General features: G+C 41.9%; 1 protein-coding gene across 3 annotated transcripts in view; it reads right to left on the bottom strand.

The window, feature by feature from the left end:
- KCTD1 (potassium channel tetramerization domain containing 1) overlaps nucleotides 1–12,943 on the bottom strand; it is a 106,068-nt gene that overhangs the window by 6,217 nt on the left and 86,908 nt on the right. For all 3 annotated transcript variants that reach the window (XM_004387760.2, XM_023741857.1, XM_004387759.3), the window contains one exon: nucleotides 11,010–11,154. In XM_004387760.2, the coding sequence (XP_004387817.1) occupies nucleotides 11,010–11,154 (145 nt within the window). The remainder of the gene's footprint in view (nucleotides 1–11,009; nucleotides 11,155–12,943) is intronic.

Here is a 12,943-nt window from a genome sequence, read left to right as displayed (position 1 = left end):
CACGCTGTGTGGACCGTGGAGCGTGAGAAGGAGGGGATGACCATGCTGTGTGGACCGTGGAGTGTGAGGAGGGGATGACCACGAGAGGACTGTTTTCATTTTGCACTTTGTTCTTTCACTTGCAAATCCAGTAGCAGCAGCAGCATTTACCCAAGGCCTCCAGAGAAAACTGTGGAGTGGCAAGAGGGTACAAGTGGGTCTCTCTTGAGTGGGCTAGCTGGATAATTCACTTTCCCTACTGGAAAACTTGGGCCAGGTGTAAGATACTATCCTCGATACTCATCTCTCAACAGAAGGGACTACTTTATTCTGTCCCTCTCGACACCAACCCCTTTATCAGAGAGATTTCGGTTCCCTACAGGAGAGGAACCACATTCATTTCACATGTTTTACCTGTATAACCTCCTGACCCACAAGAGATACTGCTTTGGTTTAAGGACTTGACCACCTAAATGGAAATGTGGCCACTCTTAGCACAGGGCAGAACTGGGGCTGCCTAACCCATCCTGAGGGGTAGGAGTAGAGACAGTGTGCAGGTTCCTCCGGCCTCCCTAGGATCCCACTTAGAGGCCTGTCGCCTTTGAATTACACCAACTGTGATATACTGCTGTCATGGATTGAAGAGTGCCCCCCCACAAAATATGTGTCCGCTTGGCTAGGCCATGATTCCCAGTATTGTGTGGTTGTCTTCCATTTTGTGATCTGATGTAATTTTTCTATGTGTTGTAAATTCTAATCTGTGCTTGTGGTTAATGAGGCAAGATTAGGTTATATTAAAGAAGATTAGGGTGGAAGGCAACACCCTTACTCAGGTCACAGCCCTGATATATGTAAGGGGAGTTTCCCTGGGGTGTAGCCTGCATCACCTTTTATCTTACAAGAGGTAAAAGGAGGGAGAAGCAAGCAAAGACAGAAGGACTTCACGCCACCAAGAAAGAAGCACCAGGAGCAGAGCTCATCTTTTGGACCCGGGGTTCCTGTCCCGAGAAGCTTCTCAACCAGGGAAGAGTGATGACAAGGACCATCCCCTAGAACCGACAGAGAAAGCATTTCCCAAGGGGGTGGTGAATTCAGACTTCTAGTTCCTTGACTGTGAGAAAATAAATTTCTGTTTGTTAAAGCCATCCACTTGTGGTATTTTTGTTACAGCAGCACTAGATATCTACAACAACTGCCCTAAGTAGTTTACTTACTAATTAAGATTACAGATCTCAAGGAGATTTAAAAACAGCACTGAGAGTTACACAGCAACGGAAGCAAGAACTTCTGCTACTGCTTTTTATTTTCCTGTGAGATTTAATTACAAATTTTAGCAAAAGGATGTGGCCTTCAGTAAAAATATACCTTGTCTTTCTAGAAACTTCAAGTCTTCAAATCTTAGAATAAAGGTACTTAGAGTGGTCTTCTTGACCAACTTGCCTCTGTGGAGGAATCCTTTTCAGTATCGTTGAATAGCGACCATTCAGCCTCTGACGGAATGCTTTCAGTGATGAGGAACCTACTACCTCAAAAGGCACCACGTTTACTTTGTTGGCAACTCTGATTGTTGTAAAAGTCTTTGTTAGAATGGCCTGAATTTTCCTGTAACTCTAACTTATTTGTTTTAATTCTGCCCTCTGGGGTTACAGTGATTGTAATCTTTCTTTGATACGGTAACCCTTCAAATATTCAAAGACGATGGTTATGTCTTAATATTCTTCTAACTAAAATATCCAATCTTTTCAGCTCTTTCTCATTTCTTATGACTTTCCAGTCCTTCAACAACTGATGTGTATTTGACTGTGTCAATGTGTTTTTTTTTTTTTATTTGTGCTTTATATGAAGGTTTACAGAGCAAATTAGTTTCTCATTAAACAATTAATACACATATTGTTTTGTGGCGCGCTGGTCAATGTACTTCCAAAAGCCTACAACTGACCCTAATATTTCAGATGTGTGCTAACTAGTGTACTGTATAACCTCTATTTGGCTGGACACTTTGTCACCAGGAATATTAGCTTCCTATTACTGCTGTGATAATTACCACAAATTTAGTGGCTTAAAACAACAAAAATTTATTATCTTACAGTTCTGAAGGTCAGAAGTTTAAAATGGGTTTGCAGGGCTGTGCTCCCTGTGGAGATTCTAGGGGAGAATCTGTTTTCTTGCCTTTTCCAGCTTCTAGAGGCTGCCCCCTATTCCTTGGCGTGTGTCCTCACATCACTCCTACTTTACTTCCTTCTCTAACTCTGACTCTCCTGCCTCTGTCTTTCACTTATAAGGACCCCTGTGATTACACTGAAACTACCTGGATAATCCAGGATAATCCCCCCATCTCAAAATCCTTAACTTCATTCCACCTGCAAAGACCCCTTTGCCATCTAAAGTAACATATTTACAGGCTCTGGGAATTTGGATGTGGACATCTTTGGGGGACCATTATTTTGCCTACCACACAGTGAAAGGCCATATTAGCTTTTCTGGCAGTCCCATTACACTGTTGGTTCTCATTTCGCTTAGACAAATAGCTGCTGTCAAGTCAACTCCAGTTTATGATGACCTTATGGAGAGCAGAACAAAACGCTGCCCAGTCCTGCATTGTTGTCGCAACTGCAGGCATGTCTAAGCCCATCATTGCTGCTACTGTGTCAATTCATGTCACCGAGGACCTCCCTTGCCCTTGCTGGCCCTCTACTTCACCAAACACAATGTCCTCCTCCAGTGATGGATCCTTCCTGATGATGTGCCCAAACCAAGTGAGGTGGACAATGTTCAGTTGTGATCCATAAGGTTTTCATTGGCTAATTTTTGTAAACAGATCACCAGGCCTTTCTTCCTAGTCTGTCTTAGGCTAGAAGCTCTGCTGAAACCTGTCCACCATGGGCAACACTGCTGGTATTTGAAATACTCGTGGCATAACTTCCAGTATCACAGCAACATGCAAGCCACCACAGTATGACAAATGGGCAGATGGGTAGTGGACATTTTGCTTAGAGTGAACTAAAATCCTTAAGTATTTTTCACAAGAGCTGCTATTGAGCTAGGTCTCCCCTACTCAACTTTTATGAAATTTTAAAAATCCTTCATTATTTACTTGCCCTTAAACTTCATACTGTAGGTTCTGAACTTGTCCCAATGAATTGAGAAAATGTGGATTCTCTTATCCAGGACTTTGGGTCTACTTCTCGTTTTTGTGTCATTTGCAAATGGGATGAACTAGGTGTTCTGTGTCTGTGAGTTACTTCTCAAAGCACAAAGAAGAAAGAACTATGTGTAGGTCTCGGTCAGGTTGCTGCTCATCTAATAAATTAAGACTCTGGATTTTGGCTGTTCAAGCAGTTAGTTTCTAAGACCACCCAGCCCAGAGTTGCGGCATTTGCTAGGTGTCTTGTTGAAATACTATGTGTTTGCGTGGGACTATAAGGGGAAGAAGGAGGCCTGGGGGGAGGGGGAAGGTCTTCTCTTTAACTCTTTAGGGCTCAGTTTCCTTGTCTGTAAAATGAGGAGAATAAATTACATTCAAGTTGCTTCCAGGTCTAATAATTTACGTGTCTGTGTCCATGAGAATGCTCTGATCTATCTGTTTGTTTATCATAACCCAAAGGTAATGACGTTAACAGGATTTAGAATTCAAAGTCTGCCCATGCTGTCTTGGAATCCTCACCACATTCTTTTTTTCTCTGAGTTCACAAACCACATTTTTAATCCATTCTAAAGTCTGGCCATGGACTGGCAGAAAACCCGCTGCCGTCGAGTCAACTCCAACTCACAGCGACCCTAGACTGACAGAGTACCTCCTGATACAATGTTCCTAGAATTCATCCTTACCTGCGGTGCTGTGGTTAAGCATTTGGCTGCTAACCAAAAGGTTAGCAGTTTGAATCCACCAACTGCTCCTTGGAAACCCTTTGGGGGCAGTTCTACTTTACTTCCTTCTCTAACTCTGACTCTCCTGCCTCTGTCTTTCACTTATAAGGACCTCTGTGATTACACTGAAACTACCTGGATAATCCAGGATAATCCCCCCATCCCAAAATCCTTAACTTCATTCCACCTGCAAAGACTGTGAGCTGGAATAGACTCAACAGCAATGGGCTTGATTTTCCTTCCTCACAGAGCCCTGGTGGTGCAGTGGTTAAGTGCTCGGCTGCTAACCAAAAGGTTGGTAGTTCAAACTCACCAGCCAATCTGAGGGAGAAAGATATGGCAGTGTGCTTCCGTAAAGATTACAGCCTTGGAAACTATGGGTAGGTTCTACTCTGTCCTATATGGTCGCTATGAGTCAGAATTGACTTGAGGGCAACAGGTTTGGTTTTCCTTCCTTAATCAGGATGAGTGAATTTGATTAGTCAAATCCCATGCTTTCTTTTTAGAATGTTATTATATTTTATTTTAGATTTTCTGGACTTGTGTTCATTCCCATCTTGGCTCTGAAGCTTTTGAAATCTTCTTTCCTAAGCCTTGGCCCTTATCTGACCATGTCTACTGTCACATTTTTTTTGGCTTTTACAAACTCCAGACGAATTAGCATCTTATTTCCAAGGTACCAATCGCTGTTGAGTCGATTCTGACTCATGGTGCTCAGTAGAACTGAGCTCCATAGGGTTTTCAATGACTGATTTTTCAGAAGTAGATCACCAGGCCTTTCTTTCGAGGAGCCTCTGGGTCAACTTGGACCTCCAACCTTTCTGTTAGCAGCTGAGCACATTAACCATTTGCACCATCCATGGATGCCATGGTTGGAGCACAGCCATATCAATGGCAATGCTCTCAGAGATACCCATAAAACCCACTGCCATTGAGTCGATTCTGACTCACAGTGATCCTATAGGACAGGGTGGAACTGCCCCACGAGGTTTCCAGACTGTAAATCTTTACGGAAGCAGACTGCCACATTTCTCTCACAGAGCGGCTGGTGGCTTTAAACCACTGACCTTTTGGTTACCAGCTGAACACTTAACTACTGCACCACCAGGGCTCCCCCAGAGAGAGATACCTGTAAACTCCCACAACTCAGGTTCTCAGAGCTGCCCTGGTATTTCCACCCTGAAAGAATGCTTCCACTAATTCTATGAGATAAACACCTATCCTCCCCATAAACACTCCCTTCTTCTTTTCCTTCAGCTAGACTAGTCGTTCTCAACTGGGGGCAATTCTGACCCCAGGGAACATCTGGCAATGTCTGGAGACATTTTTGGTTGTCACCACTGGCTTCCAATGAGTAGTGGCCAGGGATGCTGCTCCATATCCTACAATGCACAGGATAGCCCCCCACAACAAAGGATTATTTGGTCCAAAATGTCAGTGGTGCTGAGGTTGGAAAACTCTGAGCTAGACAGAGATGGTTTTTGCTGTACTTAAGGAACATGTAACTCCCCCTAATCCAATTGTTAGTCCTAGCATCATTAATGGTGGTTCAGCTATCTATGTTTTCTAACGTGATGTAATATGAAGTATACAACATCACTGGAGAGGTAGTCTAGCCAAAATGTTTTAATTTAAACCTGTCAAGCCTTAAGATATAACTTCTAGTTTACAGGGAATTAAGGGGCTAGATTAACAAGCTAAACTACATATGACAAAGCACCCAGACAAATCCAAATGATGGGACATTCTGTAGGACAACTGGCCTATCTCTTCAGCATGTCAGTATCATATAAAAAGGGACCATGCTAGATAAGGGACTAAAGGTCATAGGGTCTTCAAATCAGTCTTAGAAGAAATACAACCAGAATGTTTCTTAGAAGCGAAGACAGTGAGACTTTGACTTGCTTACTTTGGACACATCATCAGGAAAGACCAATTGCTAGAAAGGACATCATGTTTGGTAAGCAGAGGATCAGCAAAAACGAGAAAATCCCTCGATGCGATGGTCTGACACGGTGGTCGCCACAATGGACTCGTACCAATGGTCATGAAGATGGCACAGGACTGGGCAACGCTTTGTTCTGCTACACGGTAAAATCTGCAGAAGTTGGAACCTATGTAAGGCTGTCAGAGAAGGAAAATGCAAATATTTTCCACTAAAATGAGCGATAGAAAAGTGCGAAGACCGCACTCTGTCAAAGGAGGAAAACTTGTGAGACCCGGAAAAAACAAGGCAGTCTTTCGATTCCCGGCTCTCACAGGTTTCACTGTACATGGGGTCACCACGAGTCAGAGCTGACTCGAAGGCAACTAACAATGATAACAAGGGACATAACCTGATTTAATAGGTGGTCCTGGATCAGATGCTGTGTTGGAAAAATCATCAGTAAATGACACTTTTGGATCAATCAGGGAAATCTGACCATGGTTGAGGTATTAAGAGAAAATGAAATTCTAGTAAAATAGAAAGGTAGACAATGTTGCCTGGAATAAGTACAAAAAACATTTGGAAGGCTACACACTAAAGGTTTCAACACTGGCAACCTCTGAGTGGTAGGAATATGATGTTTAAAAAATTTCTTTGCTTGTCTACATTTTCAAATTCCTATAATGTACATATACTTCTTCTATAATATTAAAAGGTTATTAAGAAGTTAACTAATAGACTTTTGAACATAAGCCAGGGATAGTAAGGGGAGCTACAAATTTGTTTATATCTAGAAAGTGCGGAAGTTCAGCTAGAGACTGCGAAAGATGTTCGCAAAATGGGGACACTTATCAAAGAAGATGTTAAAAATGAAAAAGGAGAGACAGAATTTTGTGGTTCCCCATAAATACGTGACAAAGCTCTGGCTTACTGGAAGTTGCTACCCAGTTATTAGCAACCGTGTATGTGTGCGTGTGCGTACACAGGGAATAAAGCCACAATGAACACATTGGTATAATGGAGGCAGGGAAGGAATTAAGGGAAGAGGGACAAATGGTCAAATCCATGATGAAATACTGCAGAGAAGCTCTGTAATCACTCATCCAAAGAAGATATAAGTGGCATTCAGTTGGGCCAGAGTGCAAGCAGCTGCCACTTAAATGGTGTTCTGAAATCTGAAATGATCTAAATTGTTAAATGTGTATCTCGCTCAGACAGCACATTTGTGGAATATCTTAAGAGGTTCAGGATGCTACGATTTCAAGATTTCATGCGCTTACTTAACCCAGCATTAAACAATAGACAGAGGAGCAGGTAATCAATGAACATCCTCCCAAGCAAACCCAGTAAAAAAGATTCACTCCACATGCAAAAGGCTGTGCCCCTTTTCTGGGGCCAGAAGAAGAAGTATGACGAGGAAGAAAGCACCTATTAGACTGTTCAGGGAGGGGCGGATTCAAAGCTCATATGGGTGCCCAGATTTGGGGTTCCGAGGCTGAACTGCCGCTGTCCCTGCAAGTGCACCACCAGCCACAAGAGCTGAGTGAGCCTCTCAGCTTCCATTCCCTGCTGCTGCTCCTCCCAAGCTCCAGGACGCCCTGTAATTTACTGCCTGCCACCCAGACATTCTGTGAGAAACACTTCAAGGCCCTGGGATACGTGACTTTCATTTGACATACTTTTTGTTTTTTTTTGCCCATGCAAGGCTATAGCTAAATCTTTAGCCAATTAAAGGGTGTGTTCCACACTCAGGATTGATGAATAGCAGGTCTTCAAGGGCTCTGGAAGCCTCAGGGAGCATGCAAAAGGCACGGAGAAGTGACCTTCATAGTTGCAGGGAGATGAGTGAGCGTGTGAGTCCTCAGGGGACTGCCCTCTGGAATCTGCCACAGCTTAGCTGCTACGCAGGAGTGTTTCCTTAGCCAACATCGAACCCAAATGCTTGTGGAGGAGAAATAATGCCTGCCTCATAGGTTTAAATGAAAGCATGTGTTTACAAGACCTAGCTTGGTTTCTGGAACACAGTGCACCTAAAAATGAATGGCCATTTATAATTTTCTCACCATAAATTTCTGAACATAAATTGTTTTGTGATTCCCTGGAGTCTACATCCCTTTTAATCATGGGAATTATGAATTAATATATTACTCTGATAAGTAGCTTAAAAACCTAAACCTGTTGCTGTCGAGTCGATTCTGACTCATAGTGACCCTACAGGACAGAGGAGAACCACCCCATAGGGTTTCCAAGGAGTGGCTGGTGGATTCAAACTGCTGACCTTTTGGTTAGCAGCCGACCTCTTAACTACTGCGCCACTTAGGATGATGATAATATATATATAATTTGTTTGATATTTTCCATATAGTCTTGTACGATTTTAAATAAGGTCCCTGGGTGGTGCCAGTGATTTGCCCTCGACTAACTTAAAGGTTGGTAGTTTGAACTCACTCGGTGCCACAGAAGAAAGTCCTGGTGATCTGCTTCTGTAAAGATTATAGCCAAGAAAGCTCTATGGGACAGTTCAACTCTAACTTATGGGGTTGCCATCAGCTGGAATTGAATCGACTTGACAATAATTTTTTTTTTTTTAAATTTTAAATAGAAGTGTATTGTCTACTTATATTTAGCTTATGGCGTTCTATGACTCCTTTTACCCTTTTTTGTGGTGTTCAACTTAATCAGTATTAAATTAAGCAATTATTGTGTGCCCAGCACACAGTGTCCTCTAGAAAAAGATAAAAATGTCCTTGCCTGTCAGAGCCTTACAGAATAGTTAGGGAGTCAAGATATACACACAAACATATTCAGAAACCAAATACAAGAAAATACATGACCAGGTTTTGGATTAGCTGGTAGGAACTAAAATCTAGTTTGAGTGTGAGTGAGACTCACACCATTCATTTACTTATCCATCCACGCATTCATTCACTCATGCCACAAATATTTAAATGCTTACTATGTGCCAGGTGCTGAGCCAGTGTGACAGGCACTGCTGGCTAGCTTCCCTAATAGTATTTCCAACCCCGGATCCCTTGCCCATTTCTTTCACTACAGAGGCTGAAAAAGAGAGAAAACCCTTTCCCAGGCTCCACTGCAGCAAGCAGAGGCTCAACCCTGGCCAATGGGCTATAAAGGGGAAGTGTACCAGGGATCTTCTGACAAGAACAGAGCCTTGTGAGTAATAGGCCGTTTGCCCCCTTTTCCTGCCTTGAATGAGGACATGATGCCTGGTGCAGTGGCAGTCATCTTATAACCTTGAGGAGACAAGCATGAGGCCAAAACGCCAACACTGGGGGATGGGAAAACAAAAACACAGAGTCCAGGTCCTTGATCGTGTCACTGAGCAGACACCACTGCCAATAGCCACAGACCTCTGACTTCTTATGTGAGAAAAACAAGTCTCCATTAATTTAAGCCACTGCTAAGTGGCTATTCTGACACTTGTAGCTGAAAGCATTCCTAACTTACAGCCAGGCCTGTAGTGTCCAACAATACAGAATTACAAATAGACTGTGTGTATCCATGGAGAATCAAGGGGTGCAGGCAAACCTAAGCTAGACTAGGGTGGGGAAGGCTTCCTGGGGTGTGATGAATTAGAGGAGCCATGAATGACAAATACCAGTGCAAAAGGAGGGAGAAGAATGCATCAAGCAGACAGACCAGCCTGTTTTGAAGGGGGAAACAAGATGGTGCATTCGAGGAACAATGAGAAGTCCTGTGGGGTGTACGTGTAGGGAGCAAAGATAAATCAGGTGAAATGGGGAGAGGCTGGAGTCTCTGGGCTGGGTAGGCTCTAGAAGGATGTGGCACCTTGTTCCATGAACAATGGGAAACTCCTGCAGAGTTTTAAGCAGGAGTTAAGTTGTGATACAATAACCCTTTTAAAAAGTGTCCCCTGGCAAAGATTAGACTGGACTGTGGGACATAAAATGATACTCATGAAGAGTGTGCTTCTTAGCTCAAGTAGATACATGAGACTAAACGGGCAGCTCCTGTCCAGAGGCGACATGAGAAAGCAGAGAGGGTCAGGAGCTGGTTGAATGGACATGGGAAATCAGGGGTATAAAGGAGGAGTGTGTTGTTACAGTATAGGGAGAGCCATTAGGGCCACCTAACAATGTATGTATAAATTTTTGTATGAGAGACTAACTTGAATTGTAAACTTTCACTTAAAGTACAACAATAAAAAAAAATAAAAAGTGTCCCCTGGTCAGGCATAGGGTGGGGATGGGGGCACAGGAGAGAAAGGTGGGTGTAGCTATAAAAGGGCAACACGAAGGATCCTTGTGGTGATGGAACTGTTCTGTACCTTGACTGTATCGATATCAATGTCATGGCTGTCATGTTGTACTATAGTTCTGTAAGATATTACTGCTGGGAAAAGCTGGGTAAAAGGTACATGGGATCTCGCTATTATTTCTTACAACTGCACGTGAAACTATAATGATCTCAGTGCAATCTCAAAATAAAAAGTTTAATAGTAAAAAAAGACAACAGAAAAAAAAAAACCTCTTGGTTTCAAGGTGAAGAGTAAGTGAGAGAGGGGTAAGGATGGGAGCGGGGAAACCAAGTATGAAGCATCCCAAATAGTCCAGAAAGCTGCTATGCTTTGGACTAGGTTGGTGTGATGGAAGGAGTGGATTGATTCCAGAACCATCTCTAGGAGGTAAAATGGACAGGACTCACTGACTGGTCATATGTGGGAGGTGAAGAAGAGGAAGAAGTCCAGAATGACTCCCAGGTTCCTGCCTTGAGCAAGTAGGTGGATTTTTGGCATCTTTTACTGAGATAGGATACAAGGAAGAGGGGCAGGTTTCACGTTGGTGGTGGTGGTGGTAGGGAGGCGGGCATGGTGAGCTCATTTTGGGGCAGATTAAATTTCAGGAGCCAATGGTCTATGTAGGTGGAGATTCTGAGTAGGCATTTGGAAACGCATTCACCTTAAAATGAAGTCATTTTCATATCCCAGTAACTAAACTTCCTGGTGAACTCCAGGTTGGATAGCTTAGACAGATAGCAAAAAATAGCATCATGAAGTTCTGCAATGGTTTTAACTTACTAACTACACATGTTTGTAGCCACATTAATTGGATTTCTTTTTTTGACAACTTCATTTTTTTCCATTTATTTTAACTCCCCAAGTTATACGTGAATGCCTGCTCATCGTAAAAAAAATAAAATTCAAACTCAAGTATACAGAACTATTGCTATTTGTAATTTAATGTGGATCTCTCACCTTGAAATCGTCAGGAATGAGGAGTTTGGATGTTCGTAGAAAATTCAAGATATATCTGAACATCTGTCCATCTCTGTCAATGAAATAGTGCTGTTTGAGACTGTCCAAAACAATGGGCTCTGTACCATCAAAAAGTCTTCCGATTCTGTGAGAGAAAAGAGGGAGCAGTGAAGACAATTAGAATCAATTTTCAGCCGCTCAGACTAAGAGCTATAGTTTTGTGTCACTGTCACAGGAAACACTCTTAAAGATGGCGGTCAGGAAAAATCACCCTTAAGTAGTTATGTTTCTCCGAGAAGTGCTAGTCCTTGCTTGATAAATATCTCAGGACCAGACAATTCAAAACAGTTTCAGGCTTTCTGAAGTAAATTCTTTATTCACCGTCTTTCACCTGTAAAGAAAATGTTCCTTGACATGGTGATTATGGCAAAGCGCTGTCATTGTAATGGAAGATCATGTCTTACCCTGTGTTACTTAAAACAACCATCTCTGCTTCTTCAAAAATGTTATTGCTCCAAAGTGTCTTTTCAATAGATTCTACTAACAAAGCAATTTTGTGTTCAAGAAATCTGTTTTCCAAGCTTTCCCCACCCATGAATCCCAGCGTTTCTAAAAAATGAAGCACTGCCTATATGCTAACATCTACATTCAATTATAAAAAAGAATAAAATACCACTAGTCTAGGAGAATATGTTTTCCATTAATAATATACAGGCTAGTGTCTTAGGTCTCAGCAAACAGTATTTTTAACAGTCAGGCATCATTATAAAAAATAAAAATTTGGCCACACCAAAAATATGACCTCGTTCTAGAACATAAGTGGCTATGGGTCATTTTTAAAAACAGGGAATCATTATATGTTTCTTCCCATTCACAGAGCTAACATTTGTGCATTGTGTTACAGTGAAAGCATTTTGCATCCATTCTCATTTTCCCTTTAAGGAGGGCTGAACTCACACATTTTAGTACGTCCTCAGTAAATAGAAAGTGCTCACATCTATAGTATGAACAAGTAGAGGGCTGGCTAACGAGGTACAAACATTCCATATCAGGAAATAGAATCTGCACTCTAGAAATCATTTCCCTTACCAAAAGGTACATTTTGCTTTTCATTAACATTATAGGCAATAACTCCATTTATTAATGAAAAGCTTTTGCTGATCTCATGACAAATTTGTCTCTGATTTGGAACATCATTTTTATTGCTTTGAAGATGATTTTGAAATCAGATATTTTCTAATCTTACATTGAAATTGAATAATAGTTGTATTAACTGGTCTTCCTTTTAGGCATATGGATATTATCCTATCACTGACAGTACTATATTTCAGGATAGATCTTGAAATGTTCTTTTTGACGATGTGATACCATTTCTTCTTCAATACATCATTCCCGGCATAGGAGACCATATGATGTCTCACTCAAAATGGCCAATACCAGTCCATTTCAGCTCACTAATGTCTAGGATATCGATCTTCAAGTGTTCCATTTCATTTTTGACAATTTTCCTTGATTCATACTTCGTACACTCCGTGTTCTGATTATTAATGGATGTTTGCAGCTGTTTCTTCTCATTGTGAGTCATGCCACATCAACAAATGAAGGTCCTGAAAGCTTTACTCTATCCACATCATTAAGGTCAACTCTACTTTGAGGAGGCAGCTCCTCCCCAGTTGTATTTTAAGTGTCTCAACCTGAGGGGCTCATCTTGCGGCATTATATCAGACAACGTTCCACTGCTATCCATATGGTTTTCACTGGCCAATTTTTTCAGAAGTAGATCACCAGGTTCTTCTTCCTAGTCTGTCTTAGTCTGGATGTTCTGCTGAAACCTGTCCACCAAGGGTGACCCTGCAGGTATTTGAAATACTGGTGCCAAAGATGAAGAAAATGAAATTTTTTACTAACTTCTGCAGTCTGAAATTGATCAAACG

The sequence above is a fragment of the Trichechus manatus genome, unplaced genomic scaffold (genome assembly GCF_000243295.1).
Source record: "Trichechus manatus latirostris isolate Lorelei unplaced genomic scaffold, TriManLat1.0 scaffold00193, whole genome shotgun sequence".
In the NCBI taxonomy this organism is placed as follows: Eukaryota; Metazoa; Chordata; class Mammalia; order Sirenia; family Trichechidae; genus Trichechus; species Trichechus manatus.
This window is presented reverse-complemented; position numbering and strand designations above follow the sequence as displayed.